The following is a 23,865-nucleotide window of genomic DNA, read 5'->3' on the forward strand; positions in this document are numbered from 1 at the left end:
GCATCCCAGTACCACATTAAGGCGAAATCCATCAGCTTCCATCCATGCTCTCACTTTCACAAGAAGGAAACCCAGGTGTGTGAGCCAGCTGACTACAACCAATAAAACTGGGAGAAAAAGACCTCAGGTCAGCCACAGGTAACCACAGAAACTTTAGTAATAGTCTTCTTCCTTTCACTAAGGAGTGTAAACAAGCATCCACAGAGCTAAAGTAACCCCTTTGAAACAGAAAGGGGTTTCAAATGAGACAGTAAGTCTCCTTTATTTCCGTCTTAGGAAGTGCTACCAAGAATTCACTAGGGACTTAATGCTGTTTAAGCCTGAATAGCTGAGGTTAGAAGAAACACGGTCACCTAAGTTGAGCACAAGTTCAACAATAAACTTAAGAGAAACGAACGGCGTAACAGCATTCCATGGAAGCAATGGTGTAAAGCTCTATTGGAACAGAAACAGTTCGACACCTTTAAAAGCTCTGTTAAGGATCTAAGAACAACTCCAGAAGTAAGCAGTGTCCCACGTAACCTGTTGAGAAAAGCTCATCTTGTCGGTAGGAGGACACAACACAGACACAGTAGATGTACAAATGAGATAACTGCAGGAAACGGGTTCTATATTCTTCCACAGAAAAGTGTCTTACATACAATGTTGCACATATTCTCCATAGAAAACATTAATCTTTCTGTCCAAGAAGAATGGGTACTATGATTAGCTGGTATATTAAAAAGGAGCAGAGTAACATGCATGCACTTTCATGACATACATGGGATTTGGAAATAACGTCATGAGAAGCACCAACATAGAACTTACTCCCTTCCATTTGGAAAGGAGTTCTGTCACTTTTTTTCTTGTGTCTTACAGTTTTGCAAACTCAAAGAGCTTAGTATTTAAATCTTTCTAAGATAGTAGGAAGCTCCTTAAGCTATCTCACATTTCAGCACGATAAACATCATCCTCTCTTGTGAAAATATTTTTCAGATATTTTGTGTAAAACAAAAGTCGAACACAGTAAAATTCACTCTGGTTCTCAGTCACCACACCAACAAGCTCATATAATCCTTGTATTAACAGCACGTAGAGTACTGGGACTAGGACAGGTTTCTACAGAGTACTCTGCATGTATGCATGCATTATCAGCTTATTGTCAGGCTGAATTCATTAAGATTAATTCTACATTTTTAGAAGTGGTCTTCACAAGCCTACTAAGGCTAAGCATTTTGTTTATACAATTTCTGCAGTAGCATTATCTATTACATTAAGAGTCACCAGCAAAAAACAAAGGTTTAAAAAAAAAAAAGAAAAGTCCCTCATGTCTGGAGCACACAAGAAGCCTTTAAAGGTACAGTTTTGCAAAAATCTACTCACTTGTTCCTATTTTTTTCTGATCCAGTTCTCTTCCAGGAGAAGAAAAAGGTGGCATTATTGTATTTTGTTCTTTAAAAATCGGTGGAGTTGATGCCAGCTGGCTGTATGTGAAGTGTTTTGCTTTTGGAGTTTTAAAAGAAGTTTGATCGATGGGACCATCAAGTTCTCCTAACAATTTAGGTTCATATGGGGGTGCTTCTGAGCTGAGTTCTTCGAACCAGTTGAGACTTATAGGCCCTAAGTCTGTGAAGAAAAACAGAGAAAACCACATTAAAAAAAAAAGAAACCTGCCAAATCTCATGCAAATAACATATGGTAAAACGTATGAGTTTGTATGGTATTAAACCATATTTCCATATTAATATGGCAACTTCCATTCAATACGACATGCACAAAAGGACATAATTAGTCGTAAATTAATACAAAATTAATGCTGTATACAGAATGCAAAAATTTATTAGGCATTTACATGCCAGCAAGAAAATGCTTTATCCCCTCCAACTTTAACAGTTTAACTTACTCCTTACCAACTTTAACAGCTGGACTTGATGATCTTGGAGGCCTTTTCTACCCTAAGTGATTCTCTGATTCCACTGCCATAATTCTGCTTATTATGATTCTAGATAGCTCTGAATTCTGATATCCGCAAAGTGTTAAAAAAAAGAAAAAGTCTGCTAAACTTCTAGGACCATTAGCAAAACTAACCAAAGAGCAGATAAATATCCAGTTTGTTTAAAGTCTTTTAAGTTTAGTTTATCCCTTATTTTTCTCAGACTGGCAAGTTAAACAGGTTCCTTTTAACACTGAGATATACTGCTGTTGACACATTTGGCTAAAGGCTAAACTTGGCCTGCATTCAAGTACATAAGGAAACCCAGGTAAAAAAAAGTACAAAAAAGCACCTGAACACACATTATGAAAAAAACTACAATTAAGATAACTGTATTAAAAAAGTAGGTAATGGCAAATAGAGATTTGGGGCAAGTACAACAGCTAACAAGTTGCATAGTGCTTCTATATGGAACGTACAGCTTACAGCAAATGTGTATAAAATACCAATGTCCAGGAAGAAATCCTAACAGAACATGTTTACTGTAGTTATGCTGTACCTGAATCACTGCAACGGGTCTTAAATATTTCAAAGAAGGTTGGTCTTTCCACAGATCTGCAAGCCATTTTCTTATCCGTAAGATTACTGGAACGCGTGTTGAGAAATCTGGGGAGAAATAAGAATGCTCTGTCTGGTGGTCCCATTCCCTGAGAGGTGAGCCGGGCAGCTCCTAACCCTGCTCTCCTGCATCTCTTGGCGGGTGTGATGAGGCTGTGCGGTACCCGTCCACTGTAATGGTGACCATGGTACGAAAACAAGTGAGTGTGAGGACTTACACTGGAGGTAATATGAGTATTCAACAAATACCGGACAAAACACAGGTCTGGGAGGATACTTTTGAAGCGTTCCAGGTAGAGCAAGCCGCCCACAGCCGCTCCTTCACGCCAGGCCAGTGACAGCCCCGGTGTGTCCTCACACAGCCACAGCTCACACGCCGAGCGGCCTGTGAGGCACCGCCAGCTTCACAGCCACGTTCACGAGAAGGGCACAGACTGCGGGAAGGCTCTCCCGTGTGTTTTGGGATACCTTCATCGTGACACGCTTCACTTCTCCTGCCATAAAGCCAGCTTCCCTCGTGACAGATGCCCTATACGCACCTGTAGAAGCGTATATACTCATATAGTATATATTCTTCAAGCCATTTGAAGAAAGACAAACACCTGATCATATATCATATACACTCTTTAAGCCATTCAGTGCAAGCCTGACGAAATGGGACCCACCTCGGAAGCAGGCTCCAGAAGGGGAGGCACCCCACCTGCCTCGCCCCCCGCAGCCGCCCTCCCTCAGCCCGGGACCTTTACCTCCCTCAGCCCGGGACCTTTACCTCCCTCCGGCCCCCGGCAGGGCACGGCGGCTGCCGCCGCATCGCCTCACGCCCGGGGCCTGCCTGCCCCGGTGCGCGGCCCCGAGCCGCGCGCCCCCGCGCCCACCGCCGTTCCAATCCCGGCGCCACCGCTCCGTCACAAGCCGCGCGTGCGCGCGCAGGCGGGCCGCCGTTCCCGCCGTGCCGGGCGGGGGGCGGGGAAATGGCGGCCGCCGCCTCGCCTCAGCGCCTGGCGGGTGGGTGGCGCGGGGCTCGCTCCTCCCCTCAGCGCGGCTGGGCGGGCCGGGGAGGCGGAGGAAAAACCGAGCCGAAAGAGAACTTGCAGTGTAAACGCTTTCCCTACACGTGCGGTGTTCCTCGACACAAACAGGGAGCGTCCTCCCCGCTACAAGGTTGTGTCTGTGGTGGCAGCGGTGCTGCGTGTCGGCACAGCGCTGGGTTCACTGCACATTTGGGTGTCTGCTACTCTGAGGGATAAAATGTTTCTGCCCAAGTTCTTTAACAATAGCAGGATACAGAAAACCTATTTCTAGAGTAATTCTTCGTAAGGGAGGATTCGTTTTCTCTTTGATAACAGGTTGCATAAAATAACCCATGTAACAGCTGTCTCATAAAAAACTTTATTAGAAAGTAAACAGAAAAAAGGCTTAGATATGAAGAAAAAAAGTATGCTGTATGAAAATAACTTCTCATCCTTTCCCAGAAAATGCCTTGCTGACTAGATATCAACCCTCGGTATTCACTGATCTTGTTTTTCAGTCCCTATACTCTGATCCAAAAGTCATCCTTCTTTTATTCACACATCCCTACACGCATGCAGGACCAAGGGCTGTATCCAAGGTTGACGTGCTCCAACCATTTACTGGCGGTTAACACCAATGCCCCAGAAAAAAAGTCTCCAGAAGTCTTACAGCAAGCGGTACTGTGGTGGAGTGACATTGCCTGGGAGGATCTCAACCCAATCTTTTTAGTTAGGTGCTTTTGTAGGCCTCGAAACATGAAGTTTATTACGGAGGTTGTTGTTATTATGGCTAGTATAAAATACTGTTATCCTCTGGATACACGCCCATCCCCATTTTGACCCTTGATACCTTCTTGGCCTCAGCAAGGAGTCCATAAAATAACTTCAAGTTGGGTGGAAAATCCTTCCAGTGGCCAATTTTGGGTTAGCCATCTTTCATTCTGGCTGCATGTCCACCTGCCCTTGTGTCATAAAAGGGCTTCTAGTTACCTATCCATACCAGTCATTATTTTACAGTTTTATCATGCCTCCTTACTCATGTGTCACCTTCTCCAGATTCTCTTCACACGATAATTTTCTGTGTCCCTTCTCCTTCCAGCAAACTTACTTAGTTTCCTTTAATCCTGCAGAGCCCTGTGGATGTGCAATAACTGCTTCTTCCCATAGCATTGTAGAAGAGGCCATACCATTGTTTTGGGTTATAGTATGTAGTTTCCATTTTATTCTCAATCTGCTCAATCTGCTTCACAATTTTATTTTTTTTTCCATTGAGTTGATATGGATGGTACTTTGAAAATCCAAACATAGTGTGCAACCTTGACCCATCTTGTTTTTAACTGTGTTACTCTTGAATCTTAATCCATTTTTGTTCTGTAAAAACGTTTTCTACCAAGAATTCAGACACTTGAAAGGATCTTTCTTATACACAGTGTGAAAGTTTAAAGGCATCATCCCTACCTGTTCTTCTCTAGCTCCTCCTTTGCTGGCCCATTGGATTTTATAACGCTAAGCTTTTATAAAGATGGTGAGGAGTCATGCAAAGGAATTATTTAGCATCACAGCAAGTCCAAGGATTTGGGGATTCTTCAGTCTCTAAAGATTCACATACGCTGTTTACATGATTTAATAATGTTAATTATGTTACCTTAGAACTGACGGAAATAAAGTGATGTAATTACCAAAGGACTATTAGTCTAATACGTAAGTACTTGTATTGCTATAATTTATTTTATTACACAGATATTAAGCCACTTTTCCTGGTGTAACAGTTTTCCCTCTGGAGTGTTGCATGAACTGAAGTATACCCCATCTTTTTCTAAAACAACACAGTTGATAGAAAGGCTGTATATGTGGGCAATCCTTCAGTAATGAGGGTGTTCAGAACTTTTGGCAATGACAACGACTTCTTTTAAAAGATTAATGGCCCGCATTCTTTGCTCGGCTGTTTGTGGCCTACCCAGTTTATCTGGGCTTTGTTAGTTTCCCAGACCCCTTTTCCTTTTTTTAAGACCTTTAAAAGAGGGAATTGCGAGCAAGCAGACTTTCTGTCCCCGTGACAGCTCCGTTTGCCCCAGCTATGGCTGAATTACGTCTGTTCAGTCTCCGCAGGGTCTTGCAGGCTGGTGCAGCTTTCTGATTGCCGATTACTTCTCGGTGCTCACACAGCTCTGCAGAGACCTTCATTGACTCGCAGCTTCCCGAGCAAATGAGCCTTTACAGGGCCCAGGATGCATCATCACATCTAACCCTGCAGGAGCATTTTCTACACAAAGCCACCGATGAAGCCTCCAGAAGCAGAGCAGGTCGGGCCATGTGCCCTTGGCAAAGGAGCAGGCAGGCTCTGTACCCTAAATTAGGTACGGGAGGAATGCTCATGGCTGGAGCAGCGACTTCATGGCCGGGGACAAACAGAGAGCAGAGGGGATGGCAGGCCTGGCAGCTGTTCCCTTGCAATCAGCCTCCAGCCAGCTGGGCCCAATTTCCCCATCAGTTAGCAGCAATTAACACCATCTCTCCAAGACCAGATAAAGGCAGGGCTGGGAGCCCTCCTAGAACTGACTTCTCTGCAGGTGCAGCTATGGAGGGCTTTGTCTACCCACCATTCAGCACCTACCAGAGCTTTAGGGACCAGAGCTTTAGGGGTGGCACGACACCAGGCCGTGGCGGGGACCCAGTGCTGAAGCAGCCCAGCTGGAAGCAGAGCAAGAGCAGTGGGCTTGGTCCCTTCCTCGGGGGGCCCCCCACCCCGCTGACCTCTGAATACCTGGACAGCTACCGCCGGGCCCACCTGAAGGCCCTGCTGTCACAGGTGAGCCCAGGACTGACCCCACGGCTCCGCCGAGCCAACACCAGGGAGGTCGGGGTGCAGGTGAACCCCCGGGCCGATGCTGCTGTGCAGTGCTCGCTTGGTCCTCGCACACTGCCCACCGGCTGCCCTCTCAGCCCTGTTGGCCTCCGTGCCCGTGGGTGCATGGCCCTCTACTCGCCTGTGCTGGACCGCCGCCTCTTCACGCTGCCCGAAGCTGTGGGGTCCCATGAGAAGGATGAGGCGGTGGCGGCCAGCCCTGAGGAGCAGAAGGCAGAAGATGGTGATGGGGAGCAGCAGGATGGCCAAGCAGCGGCCACTCCATCGACCGAGGGGCAGTCGAAGGCGTCGCAGGAAGAAGCCGCAGCCCCTGGCCGCCGGGCAGCTTTCCAGGTGTGCAAGGCACAGTGGTGCCCCCCCAGCCTCTCTCTTGGGTCTGCACCCCTCACAGCTGCCCTTCCCTCTGGGTCTGAGCCCCCTGGCCGTGGAGGTGGGTGGTGGTGTGAGGGGAGCTGGGCCAGGTGGCCAGGGGGCTGCTGAGTGACCCCTTATCTCCCCGCAGTTCTTGGAGCAGAAGTACGGCTATTTCCACTGTAAAGACTGCAAGACCAGATGGGAGAGTGCTTATGTATGGTGCATTTCTGGAAGTAACAAGGTAATTAACGTGTAACATCAAGTCTTTTCTTGTTCCTGATGCTTGTAAGTACAACACAAAATCTGAGAAATCATGTTTTTGGCACAAATTTAGGACAGTCATATTCGACATCCTGAGTAAGTCTCAGTAGTAACTGGGAACTTGTTTTTCTTAGGTGTACTTCAAACAGTTCTGTCGCAAATGCCAGAAGGGCTTCAATCCCTATCGTGTGGAAGCAATCCAGTGCCAGGTAGGTTACAGTATTTTTTTCTTTTTTTTTTACAGTAGGTTTCTGTATTATGGTAAGACTGCCCGAGTTTGTCATGAACTCCACTGGTTTACAGTTTTTGAATTTCTTACTGACTTTACCTGGAAGAGAATTTGCTGTTGAAGTACTAGAAGCCTTATTTGGGAATGGTGTAATAGCATAGGTCTCCATCTTGTAGATGGCTTATGTGAATGGTTCTCTCTTCCTACACCATCCTGTCCTGCCACATGCAGGATAGATAGGGTTTTGACCAGTATTTCTAGATGAGAAGGCTCTTACAACTTTACAGCTTTTTTTTTTTTTACCACAAAAGCTCTTTTAAGCATATCAGCTCAAGTATGATCCTATGATTAAGGGAAAACAAATGTCAGTCTAACAAAGTGCACTCATTTGATCTACTACTAATGTCTTTCCTAAGACCTGTTCGAAGACTCGTTGCTCCTGCCCTCAGAAGAAAAGGCACATTGATCTCAAGAGACCTCATCGCCAAGAACTCTGTGGCCGCTGCAGAGGCAAGAGGCTGTCCTGTGATAACACTTACAGCTTCAAATACATTGTCTGATCTGCATGCCCCATTTTGCACTTGCAGTTTGTCAGTCTTCTTGCAATGTTTTGACCTTAGGCTTTTGACCTGGCATTGGATAATGGATAAGGACTTTTGTATTTATAAAATATTTAACTATTATATATGTTAATAAAGTTCAATAAAAGTTTGCACTAGTTTATTACCCATTAGTTTCTCATGCTGTAATCAAAGAAGAAAGTATCAAAGAAGAAAGTTTACATGTAAGGAAATGGAACCTGTTCACTTTCCTAAAGAAAGTAGGCTTTGCTTTCAGTCTACTTTTAGGTAACTTCTCCCTTCACTCAAACTGAACTAGTGTGGAAGATGCAAATAATGCTCTGGTGTATAAAGTCTGTGATAAATGTATCTGTGTGTGTTTGTTGGAGCTCATCATACTGCTGTCTTCCCTGCCACATGTATACTTAAAAATCAAACACCAGTTTACTTATTCTGGCATACAGTCTTTGACTTGTGTCTGTAAGATAGGAGGGAGAAGTATAAGCTAACATCTCAAACTTTTTGAGCTGAGTTATTTAGTATGTTGTATAATAAATTCTACAGAGGAAATGTGTACTAATATCACTAAAATAGCTCCCAGTGCCTGCCAATTAGAATAAAAGCTGAGACAGAAGCTTCCTAGTCTTGTAAGGCATCTCAAATGTAACAAGTGAATAACTGAATCAGTTTTCACGGAGACAAAATTCAGCCAGAATCCCCGATGGAAATATGGTTCCTATTCTTCCTCAAGTCTAGAAATGATACAAGGAAAGGCAGATTGCTGTATCATGGCCTTTGTTGTATATGTGAAGGATAGTTTAGGTTGGGAAGAACATCAGAAGGTCTGTTCCCAGCTCTGTGCAGGATCAAATGAATCATGTTGTACAATGAATCATGTTGTACACGGTAAGGGGATTCTACCTGTAGGCCAGTAACAAGTGGGGTACCACAGTGGGTATGGCCTGGGACCTGTCCTGCTCCACTTCAGTGACATGAAAGAGGAAACAGCATGCACTTGGCAAATCTGCAGATGCCACCAAGCTGAGGGAACCAGCCAATGCAGCTGAGAACAGTGCTGCCACTTAGAGGCATCTCAGCTGACTGGGGAAATGGGCTGAAGGCAACCTCGTGATTTTTAGGAGAGACAAGAAGAAATTCCAATGAGGTGGGTGTGAGCCAGCAGAGGGCAGCAACAATATCCTCGCTCCTATCAACAGGAGCAGAGCCAATAGAGCTGGGGAAGTGACTGACCATGTTAGTTAGAGCTCATGAGAGCATATCTTTTGTCATTATTGTATCTGGTTTTGGGCTCTCAATATGTGAAAGATGTTTATCAGCTGTCATGTGTTCAGTGGAGGCCAGCAAGCTGGTCGCAGGGTTGGAACACTTGCTGTGTGAGGGGAGGCTGAAGGAACTGGGCTTGTTCTGTGTGAAGAAGCAAAGACTTCAGTGAGACCCAACAGTAGCTTACAAGTACCCATGAGGCGGTTATTACTGAGGAAGGATGGAGCCCGGCTCTTCAGTGCGGCTGTGCACTCTTCATCTCTGAGGGTTTTCAAGACTCAACTGGATGAAGGCCTGAGTAACCTGATATAATCTCATGGCTGCTCCTGCTTCAAGGGGCCTGGACGACTTCCTGTTGTCCCTTTAAACTTGAATTTTCCTGCGATCTGTAAAATACTCACAACTTTGCAAAGCGACAGAACCATTCAAAACTTTCACCGAGCACTAAAATTTTTGCAGACCACCCCAGCTGCAGTTCTGAATAGCTTTCAAAAGTGGAAATATGTAACTGATGTTTGAAAACTTCTCTAACCATTGTGGGTTAGTTTGCTCATAAGAAGAACTCAGTGATAAATAGCGTCTCTTTTGAAAAGGATTTACCCTGTCTTTATTTTGTCCTGCAACTACAATGGGGCTGCAGCACTCTGTGGATTCCACCCCTTTTATGCATCAGTGCAAGCGTTTATGAGTGTCTATTTAAAATTGTGCAAGCAAGCTGAAAAAGGGATAAAGGAGAGAGGGCTTTACTGCATTCCCAGAACCTAGGCTGATATTGCAGTGTGGACAGATTTTCTTTTACCTATAGCATTAGAAAACAAACAAACAAAATGACTGAAAACTAACTCTGGAACTAATAGGTTCATTATTGATGCTTTTAATAGAAATAAGCCTGCAACTGGGATTTTTTTTTTTTTTTTAGTTAAGAAACTGCTTTAGTTAATGTGCTCTTCTGGGTTGAGTCTGAGTGTGAAAGAAAATAATCTTTACACTTCTCACTGGTCACTTTAACGAACAAATTCACCATAAGCCATGAAAAAGGGGACTTTTGGGGGCTGCTTATCATCCATACCCTTGGCAGCTGTATAGATTCAGATAAGAACAGTCTTCACAACTAGCACATACTCTGTTGTGATTATATGACTTTTATATTTTAGTTAAGTGGATGTACTGATTCAAATATCAACCAAAGTTACTTCACAAAAACGGTAAGTGTATTTACAGAGTGAATAAGTTACATAGCTGTCAGAATAAAAGTGTCTCAGATGTGCAACAGATTTACATGCATACATTTAACACTGGACAGCAGTTAAATGTAAGAAAAAGAACATACAGTTATGACATATATATACATTACAAATAAAATAGGACATCTCTTTAAAGAAGCTTAACATGAGAACTTGCATTTCACGTTAATATTTTTACTTTTTATACTCAAAATTTATATTAAATAAAAATATGCATGCATAACAGTTCAAAAGATTTGACTCTGTGATGGGACTCTCTCCTACAAAATGGCAAGTTAAATTAGATCAACCATCCTTTAATATAAATATATTCATAAAAGCAACCCTCTAGTAAAAAGCCGTCAAGATCCTTTAAAAAAAAAAAGAAAAAAAAAAAGGAAAATCTACCAAGACCATTCATGATACTTGTGGGCCTAAGAACAGACCTCTGCAATATGATCCAGTACCTTCGGAGACAGTAGCCTAGTAACATTAGGAAATGTACTTCATAGCAGCTCGTTGTTTTAAGATACAGTAATAATATTCAAATTACAGTGTACATTAAATTGTAGTCCATTTACAACTTGTTTCATATACACAGGCTCTCAGCTTTTGACCAACAAGTTTGCGAGATTCTGTGGCCAGCTTCATTCTGCCCATCTTTCACTCCACCAAATAAGAGAAAAAAAGGAAAAAATGTACAAGTTTTTTTTCTTTTTTTTTAACAAAAAATATTATTTCATGAAGGAAACATTGCACTTCTGCCAACCTAAAATTAATTTGCTATAAAGGAAGTATTGTTCAGTGTAGTAGGCTTTGGTATGCAATGGAAGTCACTTCTTCAGTAGTGAGTTGCAGTTGCTCAGTGAAATGCTAACTGATTTTTTGTGCAACAGGGAACAAAGGATGTTGTCCTGGATGCTCTATGCTACCTTTGTCCTTACAGTATTGCTACACATTTGAAGTTCAGCCCATATCTTTTTAGAAGAAATCCTAAATGTAACAAGAGTGAGTGCAGTTTGACCAAACCTTTGTAAGGCTGAGAAGACATTGAGCCACCTCACTCCAGCAGGGCAGCACTCCCAGCTTGAAAGAGGACACGAGAGTCCTGTCAGAGACTTGTGCCGGAAACGCTGGAATCTGGAAGAAAAGTATTGATGACCCGGTAACTCTGGGCTCTGCGAATCATGTCGCGGATCTCGATATTCAGTTCCATTAATTTGGTGCAGATTTCAGTCAGACTCTGGTTAGAGCCCACCAGTGCATAGGTGCCCGTCTGACCCAAGGTTTGGTGTCGGAAATAAATGTTCAGTAGTGTCTGGACTTCATCATCAGAGCTACTTCCAAAGATATCATTGGGCCACAAAATCCTGCAATCAAAGAGGAAGAGAATGCGTGCATCATTATGGGGTATTAGCACAGACTGAAACCAGGTGACAGAGATCTCTAAAAGGAGAATGGACGTGCACATATTTACAAACCAAAATAACTCACTGTTTTATGCAACTCATTTGTTAGTGATATCAAACACTGAAATCACATAAAAGCAAATTCCTGTTTTCTAAAAACAAAAACAAAAAGCTTAAGAAAACTAATTCAAGTAAGTGAAGTGAAACTGAGCTGAATGTTAGCTGATGCCAGTGACATACACTTGCTAAGGAATTGGCTCTATAAAAAGATTCTTAAGAGCCTCACAGAAGTACTTTTCATCTGTGCTATGCAATTAAACATCTTCGCTGTGGTAAGCATCCGTGTTTGTATTACCAATTTGATATTGTTACTTGTGGTGCACACCCGCAAAAGTTAATAATATCAGTGCCCCATGTACCTTGTTGAAAAATATGAAATAAATTACGGTGACTCAGCACATTACATTTAGTATAAAGTTAGGAGGATAATAAATGCATGCTTTTCCAACAATAACACGGAATTCTAACAGGAACCATGTAGTAAAACTTGCCTGCATTCTCTTATTTGTCGGACGGCTTTAACAAGTTCATTGTTTTTCAAACACTCCAGCATGGACTGAATAGCTGCTTCTGTAGAATTGAATGTGGGCTCAGATTCCACATTCAGAGGCTCAGCTGCAATTGCGGCAGTAGCATCCTTAAGATTCTTCTTCAACTCGCTCAGTTCTCTTGACATATTTAACAGCTGTTCCAATGAGAAAATTATGAGATGGGTATTTTGGTAGGCACCAAAGACAGCAGTTATTTCAAATCCGTTCTTATTAGCACATTAGATATACAAATTATGGAAAAGACCCCATTTTAACACAAGGACATTTCTTGGTCTCTGTGCTCAGTGTAAGGAAATACAGACTACAGATTTGTGTAGTTTTTTGTTGTGTAGCTTTAAAATGCATTGAGCTTTCTTAATCTTTTGCCTTGCTAACATTCAAGAGCGCATCTGAATAATCTTTTATCTTTTATTTCTGCTACTGTTTTCATATCATGGCGGGAAAGTTTGTGAAAATAACATTTACTTCTCCTAGCAATGATGTTGTTATTTATTTACAAAACACATGCAGGATCTGATATGATTAACAGATGGACCAGAATTTGATAACCCTTTGCCAGGCTAAAAAGTTATAGGTCTACCTTTACACGCTCATATATGCTAGAAATAACCACTGTCACATGAACTAAAAACAGACCTTCCCTTAAATAATAGCTTATGATTCCAGCAAAATATTCTATTTTTCTGGTGAAACAGCTATTCCTCATATTGTTGCTCTTCATTTCCATAGGGTGCATCGTTTATAACAACTTAAAAAAGACATCTGCTAAACAGCTACAGAAATCAATCCTCTAATAAAGGATACAAAACATTTCTAAAATTTAGGCTACTCTAACACTAGATTCCTAGTATCCTATCTTCTCTTAGAAGCAAGCAGCCTGGTCACATTACGAGACAGCCTGGAGAACAGTTTCTTAAGACACAAGCTCCTTGTACTACTATACCACATCTAACAAAACAAACCATCTCCGTTTGCTAGAGAATCTGTAAAATATCAGAATCTGTCATAAAATATATTTTATAGCTTGAAATTTTGTTTTACAGCAACAAGCAAAGTGCACTAACTTCTCAATCGTTTAAAATATATACATTTCACCAGGAGGAAAAAATATATGGAATGGCAAGTTATGTTACTACCCTCCTTTAAACGATGATTGTTCAGCTTAAAGTGATCACCTCAAAGGTTTTTCAAAGCAGTTTGTTTTTTTATGCAATTGTTGGCAATAAATTTGACTAACAGTATTCTTGTGAAGTGTTTCTTTATGTAAGATACATAGATATATCTAAAACCAGAAAGCTATTTGGATCAAAAGAGATAGGGTGTTGTGTCAAAAATACTTAAAGAATCCCTGTAAAAATGTCAAAATTAAAAAGACTTATGAAATTACAGGATTTTGTTAATTATGTTTTTAAAATACTTTTAGCACTCTTGGGAAGCGTTTAACTGATTTCAATTTGTTTATCCACTGAACAGGATCAGGAGGTACACTTGCAGTCAAAATATAAAGTAGTTCTGTACTAAACACCTAGTTTCCACAGGTACAAGAGGATGCAAAAACATTTAAAACTGCTGCAGACGTTTCTAGTACAACATACGTGCAATACAGACAGTTTATATGGCTGGAGATTACAATAAATAACTCCAGCAAAAACCTCAATTTTGCATCCATATTAAGATTAATTTACCACATTATTTTGTTACTGTCATGCTAACAAGTACCCCTGGTCTATATGTCTCCAAAAATCCAGATAAAGTCAGTTATGATCTAGGAAAGGGAGATTTTCTGTATGCGTGAAGAAAGCTCATATCCCCTAAATATTAAAACCTCATTAAAAAAAAAAAAAAACAGACAACAAAACAAAACTCATTTGCAGATGTTTACACCATGTGAGCACTCCCTTACATGTAAAGCATGCGAGCAAAGTTAAGATTCAATATATCATTCTAGTTAATTACCACTGACTGAAATGACTTTTGAAGACTCAATTTATAGAAGAAACCAGTCTCTGAAAGTACATTCAACTACAAAAAATACTGGATCTCAACTAATCCTTAATGAGGATGCTGGTATACTGGTATACTAAAGTATTTTGTCTGCAGACTCATGTTCAGGATGAAATTGTGTAGTTTTTGGTGCAAGTTCCTGGAAAGAAGAGTAAGATGAAATTAAGGAGTGTTTTTTAGTATAAGAGTTTGTAGTGTTTGCTACATACCTCTGGCATGGAACTGACTTCATGCACTTGTCCGATAAGTTTACAGTAGGACTGAAAAAGCAACAGCAGCTGGAAGTGGAGTTTATATAATCTCTGACACAGTTCCAATTGCTAAGGAGAGATTTATAGAAGAACTAATTAACACAGATCAGTAAGTTGGGATAGTTTCTAATAATCAGTAAAACACATTTGAGATAGTTTAATTCTTAAAAAAAACATAATTTTACTAAAGTATAGTCATGTACTACTTCAGAAAGCAAATAATGCTCATTCTTCTGCTGGTAAATCATAAAAGACATTGAAAATTAAAATTATAATTGCTTGCTGTCATGTAGCACACATCAGCCCCAATCTCAAAGCAGTTTATATAGGTTAGCTTTACTGACCCCACTGCAGCTGGAAAGCACAGGCAGAATATGGGAGAAGTGACTTCACCACACAGAAGATAAAACTCTTTAAAAAAAAAATCAGAAATGGTCAAAGACCTCTTCTGAGAGGATGGAAATCCAGTAGAGAAGCAATGAAGTGGTCGTCCAAGAGAGTCAAAGCTCCTGCCAGCTCCTCTGAGAGGAGAAGAAGAGAGGCAAATAAAATCCAGCCAGGAGTGGGATGCAGGAAATGCCAGCTCGTGGATTTCCCACCCTCTTAATGAAACCATACAACAGATGGACTGAGTTTCATGTGTAAGAGGACATCTGGCTTCTGTAATTTATTTTCCCAGCTAAGTAGATACTCTTACATGAATACTAACTTGTTTCTTCCGGAGTGATGTGCAGCACCACACAAAGTGTCAGACACATCAAAGTAACATGAAATGGGCACGTGTGCCAGAGACACCAAGTTAATATGCTAATGGTCCTGGTATCTGTGTGTCATCAAGAGGAGGTATGTTGCAGTTCCACAGATGGATCATGGTGGGGAAGGGAGGAATATTTCATCTTTGGCAAATTACAGAAGTAAAAAATCTGCAAGTACAAGTCAAGAAGCTTCCTGTCACTTTAGCAGGAAAGACTTGCAGACTTCAAACCACATTTGATTTGTCTTCTCTACAGGCACAGTGACCAAATGTGAGCTCAGTGATCTTTCCATTTGTTTGGAGGAACTAGAGCAGAGGTTCATGCCAAACATGATGGAAAAAAAAAGAAGATGCTATTAATGGCTTTGCTTTCTTAATGCACTTGACACATGCTTGGCCACTAGCGTATATTTTGGCTATTTGCTGAATCAGGGTCAGTGCAAATGCCAGCACAAATACTAAGAAAAAAGCTCTTTAAAAACATCCTAAGCATTAATTTGACTGAAGTGTTTGTTTACATCCATTTCAATATCTAAGTGCCAGGGCTCCCATTAATAAGCCAAAATTAGAACCATATCCTTAGCGTTCCGGTTCTCAAAATTTCTTTATGAGACAGACAAGCCCAAGGGTTGAGGTCAAAAGAGATGTTCTTTGGAAGACCTCACCTTTGTTCGTCAGGCTACCTGGCCATGAACAAGTCAACCAAGGGCACTGCCAAAACCAGGCAGAGCTATTCTCCCTCTGAACCCCATCACATGGGTGGTTGATGGAGGAGTGGGAGCAGGAGGAGAGCACTGGGTGGTGGTGGGGGCAACCTGGCCAGGCACATCCACAGTGGGGAAAATGGAAGGGAACACTTGGGTGACCTGCTAGGACAGAAGTGAATTACAGGCATAGACTAAATCTTCCAGTGGCCAAACGAATGAGGAAGGGCATGAGGGACTTGACAAATAAACTTGCTCGGTGACCATTCTCTGTAACTGAGGCCACACAGAACTGCCAAGCTTGCATCTATGTTTTGAACCTTCCTCCTCCTACAATGATTATCTGAAGAACCTCCTAGAAAAGACTCTGGCTTCTGGTTTCTCTGGAACGATGCTTGGGCATGTCAGAGGCTGGCTGGCACCCCAGCCCTGGAAGGTGCCAACAGTGCAGCAGTAATGCCGGCGCGGGGAGGCACGCTCGCTCCCTGCTCCTGGTTCAGTAGCAGGGACACACCTCGAGGATATCCAGTAGGGATCAAATTCACCCTACCCAAATTTTGGAGAACTGGTAGTGCTAATTAGCAGTCAAACACACATATACTTCAAGTTGTTAGGGAGTTAAAGATTAACTGAAAACCAGGACATGGTATAACATTAAAAAAAAATCTATTTTGCGATAGCTTGGCAAGTAACACACCAGTTTTTAGTCCTTGGGGCACGATAATTCAGTGTTACCCTTCTGGCTGCTAACCTGCATTAAGATGAACTAAGGCTGAATTGAACATTCAAGTTTGACTCAGTCAGTATTTAGTCACTGTATCAAGCAAAAATAATTTTTCTTCCTGAGTAAGGATTAGTAACCAATAATAGTGAAAGTATTCATCAGCGTATAAACAAAAGCAATTTTAAACAACTGTCAACTATAAATCGTAGTTTTTCATTGAGACAAATAAAAAAATACTAATTTTAATGTAACAATTAACTGATCTTCCACTCCAGCATATTATTTCATTCAAAGGCTTGACTTTTGAAAAAATATGTACATGACAATTTTAAACAGAATATGAAAGTGTCAGAATTTTGGCAAGTATTTTTAGATTTCACAGAACACACCTTAGTAAATTATTTTAGTCACTGCATGTAGAACCACATATTCTACAGGAAAATTGTAGCAAAAAAGGAAAACATGCTTAGAAATAAACCAGTAAAATCGGGGTGTATTAGTCCATCTGCAGATGGACAAAGAATATGAAAGAACTTCAACTTACTGCAAGAGATTCCATTTGCTACACAGCAAGCATGGCACAGGAGAAAAGGAAAGGAAAGAAAGTATAGTGTCAGTGTAATGCATGCAATAGGAAGCACAGCCCATCTTTAATAGCATAATTTGTCAGCAGTATTAGCAATGCTTGCCTCAACCTGGTAACTGGTTGGAAATATCACATACAACATGCACAGCACTCAATAAAGTCAAGCTCTTAATTCTAACTGTAAATTACAAACTAAATATCCTCAGTTGGACGTTCATATTTATTAGTTTTGATCTATCCCACTCAGTAGCTCAGGAGCTTACAATGAAATTGTGTTAGAAAATTCTTGAAATAATACTTTTATTTAAATTTGCTTTCCTTATTATTAAAAAGAACTCATAGAGCAAAGTGCTCAAAGCATTATGCAGGGTTTTCAAGTGATTTAACAGAACTGAAATTTGTCTTGTATAAATATTATGTTATTTATTAATACTTATACTTTTGAATGTAGTAAGTCTGATGAAATTTACAGGATAAGCTTTGTGACTGCTGCAGTTATTACTTGGCACACTACAATGGAAATATTTCACATGTAACTTACGACAATCATATGAAAAAAAAAATCCATGGAAAATGCCAGTTTGGTTTGACTACATGGCAGTGCCACATGTTCAGATTTGTATTCCCTCCTCTCACCAGTAATGATTCACTGATTTGTAATTCTGGAACTATTAAAATGTCAGTGTAATTCTTGTTTTAATAGCAATAAAAATTCTAATTTACCCGCATTAGCATTTCAAAGATTAGGGACTAACGTCTCAGAAATAAACTTCTCTCCTCAAAAAAGAAGTGTTCCTCTTTATTTACCAAGAGCTAACAGTTGCATTCTGTGCATTTTTCAGGCAGCTTTCCTTATTATTTATATATATTATGTTCTCATGACATTTTAGATGAATGGAATTATGTCAATGTTGTAACTAACAGACTGCAATGACATCTGCCCAGTTACAGCCTGATGTCAGCGCATATGCACACAATGTTAATAAACATTTGAAATTCTTATTAAAATCATTTACCTTACCTTCAACACAAAGGCAGCAAACACAGAAATGTCAAGTAATGCTAACTTGGTATAGCCAAGCAAAGCCTTTTGGTCTGGCTTCTTTCCATGGGCCTTACAACTAAAGAATGTATGAAAAGTATTTTCTGAAATCCTGCACTACCCATCACTAAAACCATGACAAACAAAGCTTTAGCTCCTGTAATGTTTAATTTTATGCCTTTAACATTGTTTGAATTTTTTTTTTTTTTTTTTTTACTTTAAGAGTATTTAGTACTCTTATAAAAACCTTCCTTTATATCTTGGCTTCCATGCAGTTTATGTAAATTAAGTTTTGTAAAGCCAAGTTTAAGATAAGAAGACAAGAGCAGACGGATCATTGTGCTGTAGTAAATTCACAGATACACTGATTTCTGTTTTTCAAATCTTGCCTGCCTCTCACTTAGGCTCTTCTGAATCTTAGCATACCACCAGTTTACACTTGGACTTTCAAAAACACTGGAATCCACATATAATTTCTAACTTGCCATGGAATTTACTTTAAAGAAGGAAAAAAGCAGCAAATAAGTGAATTCCATGGTCATTTTTTCCCCAGAAAACAACTTTTTTTTTTTTTTTACTGCTTCCAAAAAATAAAAAGAAAAAAAAAAAGTACGAAGTTCGGGGAAAAGGGAATTCAGAGGGATGATTTCACCTTACATGAAAATCCTTCCTGCTTCACTTGAAGAAAGTGTACTGATCTTTCAGTACTACAAAATCTCCCTAAAGTACTGATGGTCAACTCAACATGGCTCTGCAATTTCATGATTGTAACTTATCTTCCTCTCTCTTTCAGCATAAAATGAAATATTCCTTGGAAGTTGAGAAAATACTAATTTTTGGACTAAATGACGTTTCTTTTAATCTCCAGTAGCAAGGGTTCATGCAGAATGTTCCTAGCTTTCACTCTTCTCCTCAATCTCTAGTTTAATGCCTACAGTAAGGGAACTATGACACTACACAATTAGTGTTTTTGGCAGCTGAAAATACTGAATGTTATACTGAATGATACTGAATGTAGCTAGCAAATGCTACACATAAGAAACATGCCCAATGTTCTCCTCAACAGCAACACCTTGATTTATCTTTCTGTTGAGACAGGGAATTACTGTTCTGTACTATTAGCAGAGCAAGAAGGTAGCAAAATACTAGTCTTTAGGTCACCAGCCTTCTTGCTTTTTTTTTTTTCTTTTCCCAAGGAATCATTTTTACATACTAAAAAGTGATGAGAGTTACACAATTATTTCTTAAGATACTGAAACTTTGATGGCAACACAGTCTTCAGTCATTTAATGACACAGGAGAGTCCCATCATAACAAAATAATTGCTGTCTGCAAGGGTTTTTAATTGCAAGTGCATTTTATTGAGGTATTCTATTTGACTTGATATTGCAGCAGACAAAAGCTTTTCCCCACCATCTAGGAAAGTGGGTATATGTATCAGAGACAAAAAGAGAGATACAGCATATGTTGCTGCATTCTTAAATATCCACTCTCCTTGAAATTAAACTGTTCTGTCAGGAGAAAGCTAAAACCCAGCTGTGGTCCTCTAGAAAATCTGCTTGCAAGAGCCAAATTGAGCTCATTGTCAGTCCATGGATATGTCCAACATTAGTCAGATACTACAGAGAAATTTGTTAAGAACTAATTTAATAGTGTGACTCAGTATAACTCCAGATTACTACAGTGTCAAGAAGTAGACCTCCAGCCTTGTTGGTGGCCCAGAGTCAGTGAACTTTAGCCACAGAGAAACCCGTAACTGGTACACTCTGAATTTTTCCAGCAAAGTTTTTTAATGGATGCGGCATGTTTTAAATATCCACTAGCAGTGTGACTTTGTAAAAGCCACGCTTATGAGCTTGTGTCCTTTGGGATGAGCATGGTTTAAGAAAGGTGACTTTGGACTTACTGAATAAGCTGTATGTCTCAATAGGAGACAAATACTTACTTGAGTTAGCTGGTACTAAATGACAAGAAAAATAGGATCTTCCATGTATCTCCTTATGAGAAAAAAAATAAATCATCAAACCAGTCTTTGACTGGATTAAAAAAAACAAACAAAAACCTCCCTGTTTGGTAGGGTTCAAGAATACACTGATAGCTTTACTCATCTGTTACACCTGAAGAGACAGCAAAACAGTATATGCAGTTACCTTTGCCTATAAATTGCCTCCTATGTCCTTGAGACTCTGCAGCATCAAATGATCGAATGTAGCATCAAAGCTTACAAATTGAAGACGTACAAATCATGCAGTCTGCTGCAAGAATAAGGGGCGGAAAGACATTCTGGGACATTCAGCTATTACCCAATTTCAGAAAATTTGCTAGCTCAAGCAGCTGACCTAGACAACTTCTATTTAAAGCTTCTTCAATGTCAGAACAAGCAATTTTTGCCTTTGCCCATTTTCAGTAACAGAAACAATGGTCAACAAATCATGTGCAATTATTTAGAAATAAAATCTGATTAGAGAAACTGGTGCCAAGCTAACCACCCCCATAGGCAGGCATAGCTCCATTTAAGTCATCTGTGACGCAACCCTTCTTGGCAATGCTGAACCTGGTCCAATGTCTGTCTCGTGAGCAGAGTGGATTATTTTCACCTCAAGCTTTTTACAAGGTGGTGGTGGGTTCTGAGAATCACAGATTTCTGTCCTCCATAGGACAAGGTATTGCTTTTTCTTCCTTACAATTATTTCTGAATCTTTTCAAAGGCAACCTGTTTTTGTATTTTACTTAGACCTTTTTTTATGCCAGAAGTTTTATGCAGGATTTCAGGCCTTAGTCTAACTGTCAATAAGTGTAACAGTTTAGGCAGGTTCCCTCACAGCTACCACTGTAAGACAGATTTTTTTTTTTTTTCCTACAATTGCTAGATTCTTTGGCATTCCAGGCTGAGGGAGAAGAGGAGAGGAAACGTGTGAAAACAAGTACTTGCCAGTCTAGGAATCACTTTTCCTTTTCCCTTTCTAATGACATTTCCCCAGTTTCCCTGGACTCTCCCTCCCATCACTCTCTTGTTGAATAAACAGAATGGATTATTATGTATGAGTTCCAAAGTTCCCTTGGGAAGAGCTGTTTCAATTGACAGTTCAGTGAGAAGGAGAGGAAGATAAATATGCCTGTTATCAAAGACCTACTATTCCATCAACTTCCAAGGAATAATGCGCTTTGGGCTGAAATCAAATTGCTGGGGATAAATCAGGGATTCCTGCAGGAGTGAGAAACCATTTTTCTTCAGCCTGCTGGATAAGCAGTGAGAATACAGACCCTTGTTTCACATTTAATTCTGAAACAAAGAACATCTAATTTCAAAAAGATAATAAAACACAAGTGGAGCATATTTATTAACTTTTAGATGCTTTTAGGCCATTTATATATTAGCTCAGTTCATAGTTTGTTCCTTCTCCTCAGCATTCTCTCTGCTCTGCTTTTTCAAAACACAAACTAAATAGCCCGTGTTCTAGGTCCCTCTTTCTTAGATTTGAGAATAGCTCACTCATAACATCCCTGTACACCACAGCAATTACAGAAGAGACAGTATCTCATTTAAATGCATTGGAAGAGGTGTGTAACTTTTGCTGTTGCCAGTGCCAGATGGGGGAAGATTAAACAGTTTTCCCAACACCTGTGAGTATAGCTAGAGGATTTATTAACAAATCACATTTGCTAATAGGGTCAAGGAAGCCAAAAAGCAGGGGTGATAAGGATATGGGATTATTGAGAAGGCAGAAAACAAAGCAAAGAAAAAACAAACCCCAAACACAAGTGAGAGCAAACACAGGAAGACACATACGTAGAGATGGGAATGAGAAGTTAAGATAAAAACAGAAGAAAATAAAATGAATTGGGGGAGAAGACAAGCAAACCAAAACCAACATGACCATAAAACAAGGTCTTTAAAAAAAAAATAAAGTTACAACAGGCAAGTTCTGAAAATGTCATCATTATCTTTTGCAAGTTAAAATACATGGAAAGAGGAGATGTCAATTTTTTCTACATGCTGTTGTTCCTTCCTGATTTTGGCTAATTCTCCCTAGCCCTCTCTCTTTCCAGTCCTTCATTCTTTTTCCTCCAAAAAGAAAAAAATTCCCAACAAAACAGTTCCCAACTTATTCTATACCATTCAGATACCAGCTGTTTCCTATACTTAGTGTATTAAATCACAGGGATGCCAGCTGATGGTGATAATCTCTGAAAAGATTGATTTCTTAACTGGAATTAATATACTAAATGTATGTGTTTATGGATATATATAAATAATTTCACTGGCCATTTTGCAGTCAATATTTCATAACTGCAAATCTAAGTGGATTTCAACCAGACAGGTCTTGCTGTTTAGCAGATCGAGTCTGTAACATCTATAGATAAATTGGGTGTAACGTGGAAACACAATACATCAGGAGTGATTTTCAGGGACACTGTGTTGTGGGAAATTGACTTCTGATGCAATATCTTTCTAAAAGGGACCGCACACACAACTCAGGCAGGGTTAGCTCTGAATACCTTTGAGTCCTGAGTGTGAAAACTGGATTATACCCAAGCCCAGCAGAGAGATGAGGAGGAAGTATACCAGGATCTTGTGGGTCTAAGAACAGGCTATATTGCACGTCACTTTAGAGGAGCAAAATACTCCTCCTCACTCATTACCTTCTCTTCCGAGTCCCCTGGCTGGCAGGTAATAACGCCATCTCGTGAGCCCCCAGCAAACGTTGCTTTGCAGTTTGCAAGCCACTGTTTTCAGAAAGAAATGAAAGAAGATATGTATAAGGCCTATAGCTTGATTTGCAGAAAGGTAAACAGTATTTATTTTGACAGCATGGAATGTAAACAAAATTTGGTGACTGTAATTTTTATTTACACAATTTGCTTTGATTATAATTAAAAAGATGTATTTTTGGTTTTTATTAGTAGTTGAATCACATAAAACAAGAAAATGAATTAATTAATTACTAAATAGGAGAAAGGAAAGCCCAAGAGTAAAGATACGAATGTTTCTAAAATATAGAGGTACAATTTTTTTTTTTTTTTTTTTTTTAATTCTGGTTCATATGTTCAGGAAGAAACATTTAATGAATCTAGTATCTGAAACAGTTACTGAATGTTAATTTAAACAGATTTGACATTATCTTCAGTCTCCTGACATAGTACAAGTATACATGCATACAAAAACAAGAACGCAGCAGAATCCAGCATACCGAGAGTGTTGCTTCTTTTCTGTTGTTGTATGTGTCCAGGTATTCTTGCAGTTCTAGGACACTGAACTTCAGCTTTTCAAGAAGGCCACAGGAGAGAAGCTGGAGAAATGAAATCAAAAAGGCTAGTAAATGTCACTATAAAAGTATAAAAATACTGACAGAATAGAAAATATATTAGAGAAAATATTTTGCAAAACAATACTTAGATTTACTGATATTTACACTGAAAAATGCTTGATTTTATATTTATGCCAAAAAGAATACTATACTG

At 40.0% G+C, this 23,865-nt stretch overlaps 3 protein-coding genes across 12 annotated transcripts in view; 1 reads left to right on the forward strand and 2 right to left on the reverse strand.

Moving 5' to 3' along the window:
- The window catches only part of BRCA2 (BRCA2 DNA repair associated), a 38,282-nt gene extending 34,790 nt beyond the window's left edge, over positions 1-3,492 (reverse strand). Inside the window, exons 1-3 of one of the 2 annotated variants that reach the window (XM_083810233.1) lie at positions 3,300-3,492; positions 2,472-2,578; positions 1,363-1,605 (exon numbers count right to left, since the gene is read on the reverse strand). In XM_083810233.1, the coding sequence (XP_083666359.1) occupies positions 1,363-1,605; positions 2,472-2,538 (310 nt within the window). In that variant the 5' untranslated portion in view covers positions 2,539-2,578; positions 3,300-3,492. The other variant, XM_083810232.1, reaches the window with a different exon arrangement.
- Positions 3,493-5,731: 2,239 nt separating this feature from the next.
- Positions 5,732-10,720, forward strand: ZAR1L (zygote arrest 1 like). The gene is made up of 4 exons (XM_083810403.1): positions 5,732-6,739; positions 6,909-7,001; positions 7,156-7,230; positions 7,667-10,720. The coding sequence occupies exons 1-4, from the start codon at positions 5,747-5,749 to the stop codon at positions 7,808-7,810; spliced, it is 1,305 nt and encodes a 434-aa protein (XP_083666529.1). The 5' UTR covers positions 5,732-5,746; the 3' UTR covers positions 7,811-10,720.
- FRY (FRY microtubule binding protein) overlaps positions 10,217-23,865 on the reverse strand; it is a 238,220-nt gene continuing 224,571 nt past the window's right edge. For 6 of the 9 annotated variants that reach the window (XM_083810257.1, XM_083810250.1, XM_083810252.1 and 3 more), the window contains 6 exons: positions 23,595-23,693; positions 23,047-23,130; positions 17,319-17,336; positions 14,551-14,661; positions 12,278-12,471; positions 10,217-11,687 (listed from right to left, as the gene is read on the reverse strand). In XM_083810257.1, coding sequence (XP_083666383.1) covers positions 11,429-11,687; positions 12,278-12,471; positions 14,551-14,661; positions 17,319-17,336; positions 23,047-23,130; positions 23,595-23,693 — 765 coding nt within the window. In that variant the 3' untranslated portion in view covers positions 10,217-11,428. The remainder of the gene's footprint in view (positions 11,688-12,277; positions 12,472-14,550; positions 14,662-17,318; positions 17,337-23,046; positions 23,131-23,594; positions 23,694-23,865) is intronic. The other 3 variants (XM_083810253.1, XM_083810251.1, XM_083810256.1) reach the window with 1 other exon arrangement.

Source organism: Anser anser (genome assembly GCF_964211835.1).
Source record: "Anser anser genome assembly, chromosome: 1".
Taxonomy (NCBI): Eukaryota; Metazoa; Chordata; class Aves; order Anseriformes; family Anatidae; genus Anser; species Anser anser.